General features: G+C 39.9%; 3 protein-coding genes across 8 annotated transcripts in view; 1 reads left to right on the forward strand and 2 right to left on the reverse strand.

The window, feature by feature from the left end:
* The window catches only part of syne2a (spectrin repeat containing, nuclear envelope 2a), an 88,299-nt gene extending 80,469 nt beyond the window's left edge, over positions 1–7,830 (reverse strand). The window contains exon 1 of the mRNA XM_063002515.1: positions 7,795–7,830. The gene's annotated coding sequence lies outside the window, so the exon portion shown is untranslated. The remainder of the gene's footprint in view (positions 1–7,794) is intronic.
* On the forward strand, positions 7,503–13,008 carry LOC134320693 (trans-L-3-hydroxyproline dehydratase). 3 transcript variants are annotated; one of them, XM_063002235.1, is made up of 6 exons: positions 7,503–7,565; positions 10,430–10,916; positions 11,914–12,083; positions 12,196–12,318; positions 12,406–12,543; positions 12,852–13,008. In XM_063002235.1, the coding sequence occupies exons 2-6, from the start codon at positions 10,436–10,438 to the stop codon at positions 12,975–12,977; spliced, it is 1,038 nt and encodes a 345-aa protein (XP_062858305.1). In that variant the 5' UTR covers positions 7,503–7,565; positions 10,430–10,435; the 3' UTR covers positions 12,978–13,008. The 3 variants fall into 3 exon arrangements, with proteins under 3 accessions (XP_062858305.1, XP_062858303.1, XP_062858304.1); XM_063002233.1 differs by lacking the exon at positions 7,503–7,565 and adding an exon at positions 7,659–7,741; XM_063002234.1 differs by lacking the exon at positions 7,503–7,565 and adding an exon at positions 7,683–7,705.
* A 1,263-nt stretch (positions 13,009–14,271) lies between these two features.
* daam1b (dishevelled associated activator of morphogenesis 1b) overlaps positions 14,272–15,802 on the reverse strand; it is a 110,599-nt gene continuing 109,068 nt past the window's right edge. For all 4 annotated transcript variants that reach the window (XM_063002229.1, XM_063002230.1, XM_063002231.1 and 1 more), the window contains one exon: positions 14,272–15,579. In XM_063002229.1, the coding sequence (XP_062858299.1) occupies positions 15,370–15,579 (210 nt within the window). In that variant the 3' untranslated portion in view covers positions 14,272–15,369. The remainder of the gene's footprint in view (positions 15,580–15,802) is intronic.

Raw genomic sequence — 15,802 nt, forward strand, 5'->3', positions numbered from 1 at the left:
GTTGCGTAGATAGTGCGTGAAACACTACTGCGCCTCACTGCGCACTGCTTCCCTCAGTACTCACAGCGGACATGTTCAAACCGGGTTGCCAGATTGGTCAGACTGTTTACACCTACCTACAGTTTAAACATCACCCAGTTAAAGAGGAGAAAAGTAGAAACTTAGCCATAGAGCAGTAAATAAATAGCTTATTAGAGCAGATTTTATGCTTGTGTTTTATAGTCTTGTGTCATGTTTTGTTTTGTTAACATTAAAGGTTGTGGAAGTGTGTAGGGCTCCTGTATTTTCATTCTTTCATTACTTCATTGTCCTCAAAGAAGAAGATATACTTTATTTGTCATATATACATATACAGATGTACAGTACAATGAAATTCTTTCTTCGTATATCCCAGCTTGTTTGGAAGCTGAGGTGAAAGCGCAGGATGAGCCATCGTACGCCGCCCCTGGAGCAGACAGGGTTAAGGGCCTTGCTCGAGGACCCAACAGAGGCTGCATAGCAGAGCCTGGATTTGAACCCCCAATCTTCCAGTTGACAGCCCAAAGCTCTACCCACTAGGCTACCACTGTCCCTAATTCATTCACCTCACAGCAACAAGATCTTGGGTTTGACCCCCAGATGGGGAGGTCCGGGTCCTTTCTGTGTGGAGTTTGCATGCCCTCCTTGTGTCTGTGTGGGTTTCCTCCGACAGTCCAAAGACATGCAAGTGAGGTAAATTCACTCACTCACTCACTTTCTTAACCGCTTATCCAATCAGGTTCGCAGGGGAGTGCTTGGAGCCTATCACAGCTTTTCAGTGGGAGCAAGGCACACAGTAACACCCTGGATGGGCCACCAGTCCATCGCGGGGCAGACACACATACACACACACCCATTCACCTATAGGGCAATTTAGTGTCTCCAATGAACTTGACTGCATGTTTTTGGACTGTGGGAGGAAAACGGAGCTCCCAGAGGAAACCCACGCAGACATGGGGAGAACATGCGAACTCCGCACAGAAAGGACCCGGACCGCCCCGCCTGGGGATTGAACCCACGACCTCCTTGCTGTGAGGCGACAGTGCTACCCACGAGCCACCATGCCACCATGCAGTGAGGTAAATTGGAGATACAAAATTGTCCATGACTGTGTTTGACGTTAAACTTGTGAACTGATGAATCTGAAGTAACTACCGTTTCAGTCATGAATGTAACCAGTTTGTGATGTTAAAATCCTAATAAATAAATTAAATAAATTATCAAATCAGGGTTGCTTTGGGTACAATTCACTAACGAAAGGTAGGAAACACCCTGGACAGGTCGCCAGGGCAATTTTAGCTCCAGTTAACCTGACTGCATGTTTTTGGACTGTGAGAGGACATTGGAACAAACGCAGAAAGAACATGCAAACTTAACACAGAAAGGAGCCAGACCTCTCCATCTAGGAATCGAACCCAGGAACTTCTTGCTGTAAGGCGACAGTGCTACCTACTAAGCCACCTCTTTTGTGTGTATGTCTATAAGTAAATAGCAGGAGAAATGTAAACAAGCCAGACCGGCTCTTTAAACCCTGTTTTTCATTACTTTTGACAGAATTTCTGTTTCACATTTCAGTACAGCTGCTACAGTGGGTGGTGAACATCAACAGGTTCCGGACAATGAGGTTGCATTTTGCTATGATCACTGTTCTTTTGTTGATGCAATTTGTTCACATTTGAGAAACACTACTATGACCATGATATTTGAGTCCATTTTTTAAATGCATTTTCTCCCGATTTTATTATCACGTCTAATTTTTTACCCAATTGCGTTATGCTTCCTCTTTACTGGTGCTGACCCCCGCCTCGACTGAGGAGAGCGAACTGACACACGTCCACTTCGACACGTGAACAGTAGCCAACTGCATCTTTTCACCTGCATTAAGCGAGTTCACATGCCGATCAGCCTTGTGCACAGAGAGACACACCCTGATCAGAATTATTCCTCGACTCTGTGCAGACGCCATCAATCAGCCAGCAGAGGTCATAATTGCATCAGTTATGAGGACTCCCTATCTGGCTTATCCTACCCTATGAACAACAGCCAATCGTTCATGCAGCCGCCCAGCCCAGCCAGATGGCAGAGCTGAAATTCTACACAATGTATTCAAAATCAGAGCTCTGGTGTGCTAGTGTATTTTACCGCTGCGCCACCTGAGGAGCAAATAAGTCAATTTTTTATACTTTCTTAAAACAAAATTTATTTATTTACAAACTCAATTCCAATAAGACTGGGACAGTAAGTAGAATGCAAACAAACAGATTGTGCCAAATAATAATTAAGTGCTTGTATCCTTCAAATTTTGAGACGACACTGCAATAAAAACTGACATGCTTGTGTAATAAATATTTAATTTATTAAATAAACATTTTGCCATGTCAACAAAGTTTATCACTGCATTTACAAATGCAATTTAAAGACTCCACCATACAAAGCAAAATCCATACATATACCTTCTCTGAGCTTAAGCTTATTTAAAATGGACTGATGCAAAGTGGAAACATGCTGTGGTCCGACCACTCCAGTCCACTTGTACTCAATATGTACTGCAGGACAAACAATAAAATGACTATCCAAACTGTTAAGAATGCAAAGTCTAAAAGCCAAGGTCTGTCATGGAATGGGGTGTGTTAGTGCCAAAGGCATGAGTAACTCGCACATTTGTAAAAGCACCATTAATTTATCTCACCTACCTTACCTCACCTTTTACCTCACCTATCATTTACTCAGTAGCATGTACTGGCCAACACTACACTTGTCTCTAGTCTTGTCTCCCTTAATGGCTTCTAGATTAGAAATGTCTTTTGTATTTATTGTACTGTTTTTTGCACTGTATCTGCACTCTATATATTGTATTTTCTTGCACCTTTGTTCTGTGTTGCACCATGGTCCTGGAGGAATGTTGTTTCATTTCAATATGTATATAGCTGAAATGACAGTAAAGCCTCTCTTGAACTCTTGAACGCTGAGGAAGCTTATATGCGTTGTAGCACAACATGTGCTCCAATTTAGACAGTGTGTTATACAGGAACTCCCCTGTGAGATAGGGCAAAGCCAAGGACATTTTGCAGTGTGTTTTTTTGTGATAGAGTGCAGCTGCTAGACTGATCTGCCTGCAAAACAGACTTGTTTGTTTATGAGGATTTTAACATCATGTTGTACACTTTGGTTACATTCATGACACAAGGTTTATCAGTTCAGAAGGTTATATCGAACACAGTCATGGACAATTCACCAGTTCATCTCCAATTCACCTCACTTGCATGTCTTTGGACTGTGGGAGGAAACCGGAGCTCCGGGAGGAAACCCACGCGGACATGGGGAGAACATGCAAACTCCACACAGAAAGTACCCGGACCGCCCCACCTGGGGATCGAACCCAGGACCTTCTTGCTGTGAGGCGACAGTGCTACCCACCTAGCGACTGTGCCGCCCCCTGCAAAACAGACTTGTCTTTTATTTACAACATGAGGTGAATTATGAGGCCAATATGGGACAATAAAGACCCTGGCTTGCTGAGTAGCTAAAGTGTTATACCAAATGAGAATGGAAAATATTCTACTTTTACAATTGTAATTGATGTCTGAGGTTTACAGAAAAGGAAAATAACACAGTGGTAAACATGTCCCTGTTTTAGGTCAAAAATAATTTGTAAGTCATTAGAGTCTCTTTTTATTTACATTTTGCCCACTGCCCCAACCTGGGTTGGCTAATTGGGGTTGCTTTTTTAATTTTAGGAACTGATGCACTTAGCTTTACAGTTTTACATTTGAAAGTACAGATTGTCAGACTTTTTTTTATTGAGAGTGATACAGTTAATTAGTCAGATTCAACACTTGTGCAGCTGTGCAGCTTTTAATTTGTCCACCCGATATGTATTCCAGCCCAAGGCCTGATAATTTAAAAGTAGTGTGATTGAAACAGTGACATTTGGTGGGAAACCATTCAATCTCATGACATCCAGTGAAGCATGAAAAACACACTTGTTCCATCATGAATTTAGTTAAAATTTAGTTTCCTGTGTGTGGTTGCAGGGCAAAATAAGAAGCTTTAAATTTTTTTGCAAGATGGCCTGAGGTAGTTCTTAGATAATGGATATAAATGTATTTGTATTTGATAAATACATGTCAAGTCGTGTATATGGATGTTGTAGATCATCATGCTGTAACAAGAAAGGGCCACCAATTAAAAAGCAGATATTTTTCTATTGATTTCTCCATATTAACTGCAATATTATATTATTTGTCATTATCTAAGGGACCAAACCAAGAGAACACAAATAACCCCAGAACATAATTCCTTCTCTACTGACTTTACATTGCACTGTGTATTTAGGCAATTGAAATTGTAATAGTATCAACCAACCTTAGATTTATCTGCCAAACTGATAGTCGGTAAAGTGTTATTTATTGCTTTAAAAAATGTTTCCACTGCTTCATAGTCCATTGATAGTGTGCTTTACACCACATAAACCAAAACATGGCATTGCACATGTTGATCTTGCACACATAAACTTGTGTGTGGCAGACCAGACATGGCAGCATAATACATGATGCTACATAAGAATAGTTCTTGACCTCATTGCAGATGTAGTTTGGAACTTGGTAGTTATTGCTGCAGGAAAGACAATTTTCTATGTTAGGCATACGTTAGAACTCACTGGTCTCTTTTTAAATTAACAGCACTTACAGTTGTTCATGCAGCTTTAGCAGGACAGAATCATGGAAAATGTTGAGAAATGCACGCTGAAAATGGCAACATACTCTCACATCTAGGTGCAAACTACAGTAGCCAGTTTATCTTTCGCATGTTCTTAGGAGCTGAAAAAAATAAAAATACCTGGAGGGAACCATGTGGACACAGAAAGAATTTATTGCTTAGTTTTTCCTGCTGTGCCAGTCAATTGTTTATTTTATGAAATCTTTTCAGAGCAAATGGTGCTAGATTTATGTAAGTTTTTATGTAAGTTAATGTGTATATTTTTTGTAATTAATGTGTATTGCAACTGTGAGGGACTATGCACCTAAGTTTTTCACTCACCTTTCACACCTGTGTTAATGTGACGTGACAATAAAGTGATCTGATTTGATTTTGAAATGTTTTCATGACTAGGCAGTGGTAGCTCAGTAGTTAAGATAGTGAACTAGTAATCAAAAAGTTTCTGGTTCAAGCCTTACCACCACCAGTTAGTGTAACTGGTTGCAGGTTCAGGCCCCACATCTGCCAGACTGCCACTGTTGGGCCCTTAAACAAGGCCCTTAACCCTTAATTGCTTGAATTATGTATGGTCAAAACACAGTTTTACAGAAACTAGAGTGATTTTTTATACTTGATGTGTCTCTTTTTTACTTTAAGAACTTGCCATGCGAAGGTCTCTGCAATATGACAACGTATTAGGGCCAGTGTAAAAAATATTTTTAAGTTTTGATTTTGAGAATAAAGTCGTATAAGTTTCGATTTCGAGATTAAAGTCGAAATATTATGAGAATAAAGTCGAAATGATTTCGAGATTAAAGTCGAAATGATTTCGAGATTAAAGTCGAAATGATTATGAGAATAAAGTGGAAAAATTATGGCCAGAGAGTGTGCAGCCGTCGTGGGCTTGTCAGTTCAGAGAAGCACAGGTCTCAATACCTGGATCGGCACGCAACCACCGAGGGCAGCTTATAATGAGTGTTACTGTGGTTATCCAATAACCTGCGATTATTTTTGGGTGGCTGTTTGTATTGTACACTTCCATCCACATGACATGAAGACTAAACATGTCAATGCAATTATTTAACGATGCCGTACGGCTTTAGTTTATCGTACGAGTCCATAAGGCTCGGTTGAAGTACTGCTGACGCACAGACGCCGAGCGCACCGGTGGCGCACGTTCTTCTAAATAAACCCAGTTTATTGCAAAGCCGTTTCAGCGTCCTTATACTAATAACAAACTGGTGCTGATGTGCCAGGAGATTGGGGATTTCTTTATTTGTGAAACCGATATGAAAGTATAACAAATCATGAACATCCCTCATTTTAACACAAGGCCATAATATTTTGACTTTAATCTCGTAATTATTTCGACTTTATTCTCATAATATTTTGACTTCATGTTCATAATATTTTGACTTTATTCTCGAAATCGAAACTTATACAACTTTATTCTCAAAATCGAAACTTAAAAAAAAAAATTTCTTTAAAGTGGCCCTACTGCAACGCCCTCTCATGGTCTTAATCTTCATGTCAATAGAGATGGCATGCTTGGTTTCCTGCACCCGTTAGCAAGTTTAGCCCAAATAAATCATTTGTAAGCTTTTGTTTAGGTACAATAACGTATCAAAATACAAACCAGTGTATAATACTAAATAACTCATTAATAAATAATCCAGTAGAGGTACAGTACAAGTAAATTGCTGATTTTTGACGCTCATTTACATCCAGGCCATCAGGTGGCAGCAATGACCATGATTCGGTTATCTGATCATCCCAAATAGATCCAACCTGGAACTAAAGTGCACTTCACCAGTCTTTGAAAACCAGTACTTTACCGTCTATGTAGTGCACGTTTGTAGGAAATAGGAAGTTACTTAGGATTTAGCCGTTGTCCTGCAAACCAAGTGTTAAAATAGCCAAGCTGTTACTGTAACGTTCCAGCAGTAGCTTTCTTTAAGTGTATATACAGAAGCAATTTACATGTAACGGTATGCAATTTTTGAAAGATAATAACGTTGTTAGTTAATTAATTCAACTATAAGCAGTCGTGTTTATAGGTTCTGTGCAGTGAGACATTTGAAATTTGCTGTTAAAAGTTTAGGAACCGAGCATGTCTGAATGGCCAACGGTTAGTTTGAAGAAAGTTCTCACCGAAAACAATGTGGTGTGTGTTGAAATTTAGTTTTTAATACGTTTATTTTAAGCCCAATGTCTTATCTGCTAAGAAATCAAATATAACACTGTTTATAAAGAATAGTTAATGAAGGCATGACAAAAAAAGAACAACAAACTAGAGTAAATTTATGAGCTTCTCACTTAATTTGCTACGTTTTGATGTGTCCCTTTTGACTTTAAGGACTTGCCCCAGTAAAGGTCCAATCCAAAGGTTTTTATTAATAGATATGGCATGCTTGGTTTCCTGCACCCGTTAGCAAGTTTAGCTCAAATAAGTCATTTGTAAGCTTTTGTTTAGGTACAATAATGTAACCCAAACCACCGTATAATACAAAAATAACTCATCAATAAATAGGTAATCCAGTAGAGGTACAGTACAAGTAAATTGCTGATTTTGACGCTCTTTTACATCCAGACCAGCAGGTGGGAGCAATGACCATGATTCAGTTATCTGAGTATCCCAAATAGATCCAAGTTGGACTAAAGTGCACTTCACCAGTCTTTGAAAACCAGTACTTTACCGTCTATGTAGTGCACGTTTGTAGGAAATAGGAAGTTACTTAGGATTTAGCCGTTGTCCTGCAAACCAAGTGTTAAAATAGCCAAGCTGTTACTGTAACGTTCCAGCAGTAGCTTTCTTTAAGTGTATATACAGAAGCAATTTACATGTAACGGTATGCAATTTTTGAAAGATAATAACGTTGTTAGTTAATTAATTCAACTATAAGCAGTCGTGTTTATAGGTTCTGTGCAGTGAGACATTTGAAATTTGCTGTTAAAAGTTTAGGAACCGAGCATGTCTGCATGGCCAACGGTTAGTTTGAAGAAAGTTCTCACCGAAAACAATGTGGTGTGTGTTGAAATGTAGTTTTTAATACGTTTATTTTAAGCCCAATGTCTTACCTTCAACAGGACACCTTAAACCTAGCAGGTTGTTCGCGATGGATAAGACATTTACATTTTCGAGATTTAGCAGACTTTCTTATCCAGTTACACAAGTGCGTCCATAGTAAACATTATCTTACTCTAGTTTAAGTAAACAACAGTCCAAGAATATAAATCTGCTGAAAACCCTGTTAGAGCCAATGTTGTTTTTTTAAGCGCAAGAAATGAATGAGTGTTAGTAAGTAAGTACATGTCAGCTAAAGTGCTTAGTAAAGAGGTGATGAAGGTTTTTAATTGTTTAATTTTGAAGACAGCGAGAGACTCGGATGTTTGGACAGACAATGGAAGTTCATTCCACCACTTGATACCTTGATGCTTGTCTTCCTTGAGTTCTGGTTGGAGGATCAAGCTGAGACTAGTGGCTCGGAGGTTCCTTGAAGGTAGCTTGGGGCTGGTCTGTTTTTGGCTTTGAAGGCGAGCATCAGTGTTTTAAACTGAATGCGGGCAGCTACAGGATTTGTTTGTTTGTTTGTTTTATTAGGATTTTAACGTCATGTTTTACACTTTGGTTACATTCATGACAGGGACGGCAGTCATTCATTACACGAGGTTCATCAGTTCACAAGGTTATAGCAAACACAGTCCTGGACAATTTTGTATCTCCAATTCACCTCACTTGCATGTCTTTGGACTGTGGGAGGAAACCCCACGCAGACACGGGGAGAACATGCAAACTCCACACAGAAAGGACACGGACCGCCCCACCTGGGGATCGAACCCAGGACCTCCTTGCTGTCAGGCGCCAGTGCTACCCACTTAGCCACCGTGCCGCCCCAGCTACAGGAGGCCAGTGAAAAGAACGCAGCAGTGGGGTGATGTGGCAGTGTTTAGGTTGGATAAAAACCAGGCGAGCAGCTGCATAGGGCAGTGATAGCTCAGTGGTTAAGGTACTGGACTAGTAAGCAGAAGGTTGCCGGTTCAAGCCCCACCACCACCAAGTTGCCACTGTTGGGTCCCTGAGCAAGGCCCTTAACCCTCAATTGCTCATCGTGTTCAGCTCATTGTGTAAGTCGCTTTGGATAAAAAGCGTCTGCTAAATGCTGAAAATGAAAATGAAATGTGAGTAGCAAATAGGAAGTTACTTAGGATTTAGCCATTGCCCTGAAAACCAAGTGTTAAAATAGCCAAGTTGTTACTGTAACGTTCCAGCAGCAGCAGCATGTGAGTAGCTGAGTTGCAAGGGTTTAATAGTGGACATAGGAGCAGTAGGGAGTTGCAGTAGTCCAGCCGTGAGATTACAAGTGACTGGACAGGAATCTGAGTGGCTTCCATGGAGAGAAATAAGCGAATCTTCCTGATGTTGTAGAGGAGGAACCGGCACGATCTTGTCATGTTGGCTACATGAAGAGAGAAGGTCAGCTGGTTATTTAGGACGACACTAAGACTTCTTACATTATCAGACGGCCTAATCTGGGAGTCATCAAGAGAGATGACTGGGTCCTGGGTTGGAGATTGATCTCCAGGAATAAGTAACAGCTCTGTCTTGCTGGGATTGAGTTTTAGATGATGAGAGACTTGTGTGTCTAAAGGGGGGTTAAGACCCCTTAACCCCCCTGAAATAGGCACCAAAAAGTATAAAACGTTTTTTTTAAGTAAAAGAATCTTTTGAAATAGCAAAATATTTGTAGTGATATGTCACATACTCTGTACCTCCACGCCAGCCCTCAAAAAGCATGCACAAATAAAAAATATGCACCCAGTACAAATTTATTTATTTAATAACATCTTATAATTTCAGTGTATCTAAGTAAACACATTTGTTTTATCGCTAGAGCAGCTTGTTTGTTTACAGTCCTCCACTTTTTCAATTTCCCAGTAATCAAAATGATTTGCTTGTTTGTTTCTGTAATAGAAATTAGTGAATTTATACTTGTTTAATAGCTTTAAACAGAATCTTTATTTACCAACCAGAAAATGTCAGGTCTCACAGCCATAGACAGTAGTAAAGACAATAAAAACAATCATGAATTTGTTTTAGGGACTGTCTTTAGTGAGTGAAATGATGCATCATTCTGCAAGGAGTTCTAGAAAACTACTTCACTGTTTGCACTTCAGAACTTTCCATTATGTTACATTGATTTATTTTTACTAACCACCTCATCCTGGTCAGAAATGTACCTTCAACAGCCTACCTAGACACACTTAGTGGAAGGCAGACATAAGTTCAATTTATTTAGTGCTTTTTTCCATTAAGAAGCATAGGAAAGCCACAAAACTAAGACTTGGAGAAAGAACAATAGTGAGCAGTAACGAGAAAGGTTTTTGAAGAGATGGTAGACCAGTGACAAAGCGATTGTAGGTGAGAGGTCCAAAGTTTGGGAGCAGTGGCACTGAAAGACCTGCTGCCCACTGCCACAAGTCTTGAACATGGGTCTGCCAGAAGTCCAGTGCCAGAAGATCAGAGAAATCTGTTAAAGAATGTATTTAGTCCTGTGTAAAGAGCAAAGCATTGCATCCTTTTAATTATGTAAACATTTATACTATAACTGAGGAATCATGAAAACCAAGGGTACCTTTGTATTGTCATACAGATAATCACATTCCATTGTAATTTAATGCACAACTGTAACATCCTTTTATTTCTTTGTTTAAGGACCAAATGGAGTTAACGAAGCTGCCGCCTCATGATGGACCTGTGTTATCAGTGGTTGACATGCACACTGGAGGAGAACCATTGCGCATCATTCTTAGTGGATATCCAGAAGTAAATGGGGACACAGTCCTCGCCAAGAGACGCTATGTCCAGGACCACCTCGACCATCTTCGTAAAGTGTTAATGTTTGAGCCTCGTGGTCACTATGACATGTACGGAGCCCTACTGGTAAAAAGTGAGATACCAGAAGCAGATCTCGGAGTTCTGTTCATGCACAATGAGGGATACAGCACCATGTGTGGCCATGCTATAATTGCTCTTGGCCGCTTTGCCATAGACTACAGCTTGGTGAAGAACCTGACTTCTCCTGAGACCCAAATTAACATCCACTGTCCATGTGGCTTGGTGAAGGCTTTTGTGGAGTATAGCAACGGTAAAACAGGAGCAGTGAGATTTCACAGCGTCCCAGCTTTTGTTTTCGCCACAGGTGAGATCCTTTACTTGCTTGAGACATACGGTTTCAATCAGAAATGTTGAACCCCCAAAAGAAAATATTTAGATTTATAACTTAGAACTTTTTGCAGAGTTTGATTTTGCTTTACATGAAGTTATCACTTAAATCATACAGCAAATGATGTAGTATTTTAGAGTAGCAGAATATTTTATTAATACTACCATGTAACAAATGAACACATATTGCTGATCTTAAAACCAACAGCTAGACCTAAAGTTGGGTTACAACATGATTAAGCCATTGGGAACTCAATAACCACCTTTATTTTGCTTCAGCTATGATGTGTTATATAAACACCACCCAGAGATGTTCAAGATGTGTTGCAACTATCAAAACTGGAACTGTTTGGTAATATGGATCAGTGGTTTGTCTGGTGGAGGAAGGTCCAGGTTTACAACCAGATGATTACCCCATGGTCCATGAGGTGGGGATTTTTTCTGCTGCAGGAACTGGCAACCTTAATCGTCTGATTGGCATCATGGATTTGCAGTCATACCAAGTCATTTTGAGGAGAAATGTTATGCGTTTTTTGGTGAAATTGAACCTTGGTATAATTGGACTCTCCAGCAAGACAGTGATTCCTAACTAAATCAGAAAAGATATAATGTCTGCAGGGGGAGGAAACTGATTGCCAACTTGGCAATCTCTTTTAGGAGTTAATATTCATGTAAATAATGGGTTAATAGTCTTATTCACATCATTACATGTATTAATATACAGTAGTAAAAGGAATAAAAATGGTTACATTGTCTAAAAAATCTATTTTATTATAGTGTGACATTATTATTGCCACTTTTTATAGTATGGTAACTTCACATAAATTACAATACAGAGAAATTACCAGTGCCGCAACTGCTATATTTTGCTTCTGTTGTTTTAATAGCCAATCACAATTGTTTATCTTTGATAAGGTCATACTAAGGAAGATACAAAGTCTAAATGGTATTGCTATTATCATTCATGTTTATAGATGTGAAAGTCACTGTATCAGGATATGGTGAAATCACAGTAGACATCAGTTACGGGGGAGCTCTCTATGCTTTCGTCAGTGCTGAGAGATTTGGACTGGACGTGAAGACATCCAGAACCAGAGATCTAGTAGATGCGGCCACTGCTGTAACGAATGCAGTCAAATCTCAGGTATAGATACACGAGAAGCATTCATATAGAGTAAAGTGGAAAACAAAGCTAGTTTGATCGCTTGTTTTCAGGTGCACAAGCTGCTTTTGATTTTACACCAGTGTTATGACAGGTAAAGCTCCATCATCCTGTGAGTGAAGACCTGGCATTCCTGTATGGTACCATCCTCACTGATGGCAAAGATGCTTTTTCTGATGAGCCTACATCCAACGTGTGTGTATTTGCAGATGCTCAGGTAAGACTCCTGCATCCAGAACTGTCACATTATGTCACATAAAGTGAAATCTGGCATGCCAATAACGGGTGTTTTGTGTGGCCCCAGGTGGACAGGAGTCCCACAGGCTCAGGAGTGACAGCCCGCATTGCTTTGCAGTACCATAAAGGTCTGATTCAGCTGCACCAGACCAGGAGCTTCAGAAGTGGAACCACAGGAACTACGTTTACAGGCAAAGCAGTACAGGTATCCAAAACACAATCTCACACACACAATCTCACACACACACACACACACACACACACACACACACACACACACACACACACACACACATATTTAAAATGAATCCAAACCCCTAGTTAATACTGCTAATGTAGTATTTTACCACATTTAGCACACTTATTGTTGGCAGTAATCACTACAAGGATTTGCTTTATCTTGTAGTTAAAACTGGCGCTCTTAGTAAAACGTCCCAACCCTACTTTTTGTAGGACAAACAATTATCCTCTTCATTAAAACATCTTTAATTCTGTGTGTGTGTGTGTTGGCAGGAGACCACATGTGGAGAATTCAAGTCTGTGGTGGTGGAGGTTGCAGGTCATGCTTACTATAGTGGCATAGCCAGCTTTACTCTGGAAAATGAAGACACCCTTAAGAATGGCTTTTTGCTCAGATAAGTCTGTCCCAAAAAAAAATATGTATACATGACTTTTTATGTGGCTACCAGTTTTTTTTAAAGATCAGCATAGATAGGACATAGAAACAGTTCTGTAAACAGTTACAGAATAATGCCAATTGCATCAGACTGGGGAGAGATACTTTTTAATTTTCATGTGACAAACTAGGAAAAATAGCAGAGGATGATGAGATTTTATATACAGGATGCCTACCAAAAAGTGTTGGAGGTTGTAATTACAGGGCAGTTGTAGCCTAGTGGTTAAGGAACTGGACTAGTAACCAAAAAGTCGCTGGTTCAAACCCCACCACTGCCAGGTTGCCACTGTTCGATCCTTGAGCAAGGCCCTTAACCCTCAATTGCTTAGATAATATACTGTCACAGTACTGTAAGTAGCTTTGGATAAAAGCGTCTGCTAAATGCTGAAAATGTAAATGTAATGTAATTAAAATACATGCAAAATAATAAAGCGAGATGCTATTTGGGTGGAGGGCCAGTCTCAGCACTGCAATGACATTAGCGTGGTAGTAACGTTGTAGTGTGTTTGTGTTCAGGTATGAGTGTTTCTGGTGCAGCAGTGTTGTTGGGATTTTTAAACTCAATGCTAAGAGGAGAATAGAGATTTAATAAAAAATATCAAGCCAAAAGCATCATGTGATCAGAAACTATCCACTAAGAAATGACTTAAGGAGGATTTACACATTGTGCATGAGAAAAAATGTCGAACTGTACACTTAATAAACAGGCCAGGAAGTTTAATCACTATTTAATAATCACAACAACACTGCTAAACCTAATACACATATACCAGAACACACGGTACAGAGTTATTATCATGCTAGTGTAATTGCAGTGCTGAGAATGGTCCACCACCCAAACATTATCCGGTCAGTGGGGTATAGTTCAATTCATTAACGGGGTATAGGGGTGGAAAAGTGTTCAGCAAATGGGCTACAGTCAATAATTCTATACCAACAAAGTTTATCTGTATGGAAGTTGTAGCCTTTAATGAATGGAGGTACCACTGTACCTTATAAAGTGCTTAGCAAGTGTACACTGTGATAGAGGATTTCAGCCACATCACCGACCACTAGATGGAAGTATGAGGTTGCACCTTCATCTTTTACCACAGGGTTTAACTATAGGGTCATCTGCTCCATTTTTAATACCTATGTTGACCACTAGGGTGCAATGTGTACTTATTTAAATTAAGTAGAATCTTCATGCCAGTTGGTCCAAGGTTGCATGTAATTTTAACTTATTTTGTGAGAAGTATTAAGAGAATTACAACAAAATCAATCAAATTTTCTCCCATTTATTTACCTTTAAGCTCCATCTTACAATGGCAGACATTTTAAATTACAAAAATCTAATGGTGGCAGCTGACATTGTAAAAGATCTAAATAAACTGAAACTGTAAATAAAAAGACTGGAACTGGTCCAGACAAAAGGGAAGAGCCAAAGTAGAGATTATTGCGTTGGTCTGGTTGGTTATGTTTCTTTTTAAATAAGTTTACATTTCACATGACCGTACTTAAAAGTAGACGACGACAACATAAAATGCATAGAATCTGCACAAGGGACCCACCCACAGTGTTTTCAACGACGAAGGCCAGGGCCTACTGCTGAAAAAAAAAGATCCTCAGCCAGCCTGGGTCTGATATCTGATGCAGAGTTGGAAGCAACCCATAATCTTGGTCACTTATTAGTATTAAATAAAACCACTCAATATAAAATGGTCCTTAAAAGTAAAAGAAGTAAAACAATGACGTGTAGCTGCATTACAAATGTTCAACCAGTTTTCTTAACAGAGCTTAGGTTTTAGGTTTTATCTTGGACCACATATACTATCAGTGGACTAGACATCTGAAGCCAGACTAAAACAGACATGTTTCATGAATGCCATTGTGTTTATCTTGTCAAGATGTGAAAAATGAGAAAGCTGTGACGTTGAAGAGTTGTACCTCTGCTTTGTGTTCTTGCCATGTCAAACTTCTACTAGACCTGTCTTGCAAGTCTGTAGTCTTGGTACACCAGCACCAAAGCAAAAGCTTCATTTTCGCACCAAGAACAACGTTGCATCAAATGAGGTTACTTTGGCAGCCGACAAAAATAAAAGAACAGGACAGTCTTGTTTTTTTAGTTATTAACAGGTACCCCAATTCATTTCAGTCAGCAGGGGTTTAAAAGTCCTCCACCTCAATACAACCTTTAAACGCGTTTTTAGGGTAGCAGTGGAGTGCTGTCCAAATATCCACCACCTTGGGGCAGTATTGTCAGTAAAAGATCAGAGTAGTCCTAGGGAACATGGCTGATGGAATAGTCCTTACATGACGAGGGCTACGCCTCAAAGCTGTGCAGCTTAGCAGTTAGGATTTAAACCAGCAGTTATCTCAGAAGTTGAGTTTCGTCACTGGGCGCTCCCTGCCTTCATCTGCGTTTTGGTTGTTGCGTTTGCGGTTTCGCTTCATTTTAGACAGGTCCTTGTCAAACACCTCACCAGAACGCAGAGCTGAAACCAGGTCATCGAACTCGCCACCGTTGTCCTCCCCATTCTCTTTGGCCTTCCGAGCCTTTCTTTCTTTCTCTCTCTGCTCCTTTAACTGTGAAAGAATGAGAGAAGCAAAGTGAAGGCTTTGGAAAAGATGACATAGAGGTAGCTAGTGGGTGTTTGTGATACATTTCATAAAGCCCTACTATTTTATTGGCCTAAACAATGACTAGACCTCAGGTCTAGTCTGGATCAGGTCTGGAGCATTCTCAGCACTGCAGTTACACTGACATGGTGGTTGTGTGTTAGGAGTTTTTTAACACCTCACTGTCATT

Source organism: Trichomycterus rosablanca, chromosome 9 (genome assembly GCF_030014385.1).
Source record: "Trichomycterus rosablanca isolate fTriRos1 chromosome 9, fTriRos1.hap1, whole genome shotgun sequence".
Classification (NCBI taxonomy): domain Eukaryota; kingdom Metazoa; phylum Chordata; class Actinopteri; order Siluriformes; family Trichomycteridae; genus Trichomycterus; species Trichomycterus rosablanca.

Excerpts from the sequence above, each read along its gene's own strand:
- LOC134320693 (XM_063002233.1), top strand. The coding sequence starts at position 7,688 with ATGTCTGCATGGCCAACGGTTAGTTTGAAGAAAGTTCTCACCGAAAAC. Across the intron at positions 10,917-11,913 it reads AGCTTTTGTTTTCGCCACAG|ATGTGAAAGTCACTGTATCA; the intron begins GTGAGATCCTTT and ends TCATGTTTATAG. Across the intron at positions 12,544-12,851 it reads TTACAGGCAAAGCAGTACAG|GAGACCACATGTGGAGAATT; the intron begins GTATCCAAAACA and ends GTGTGTTGGCAG.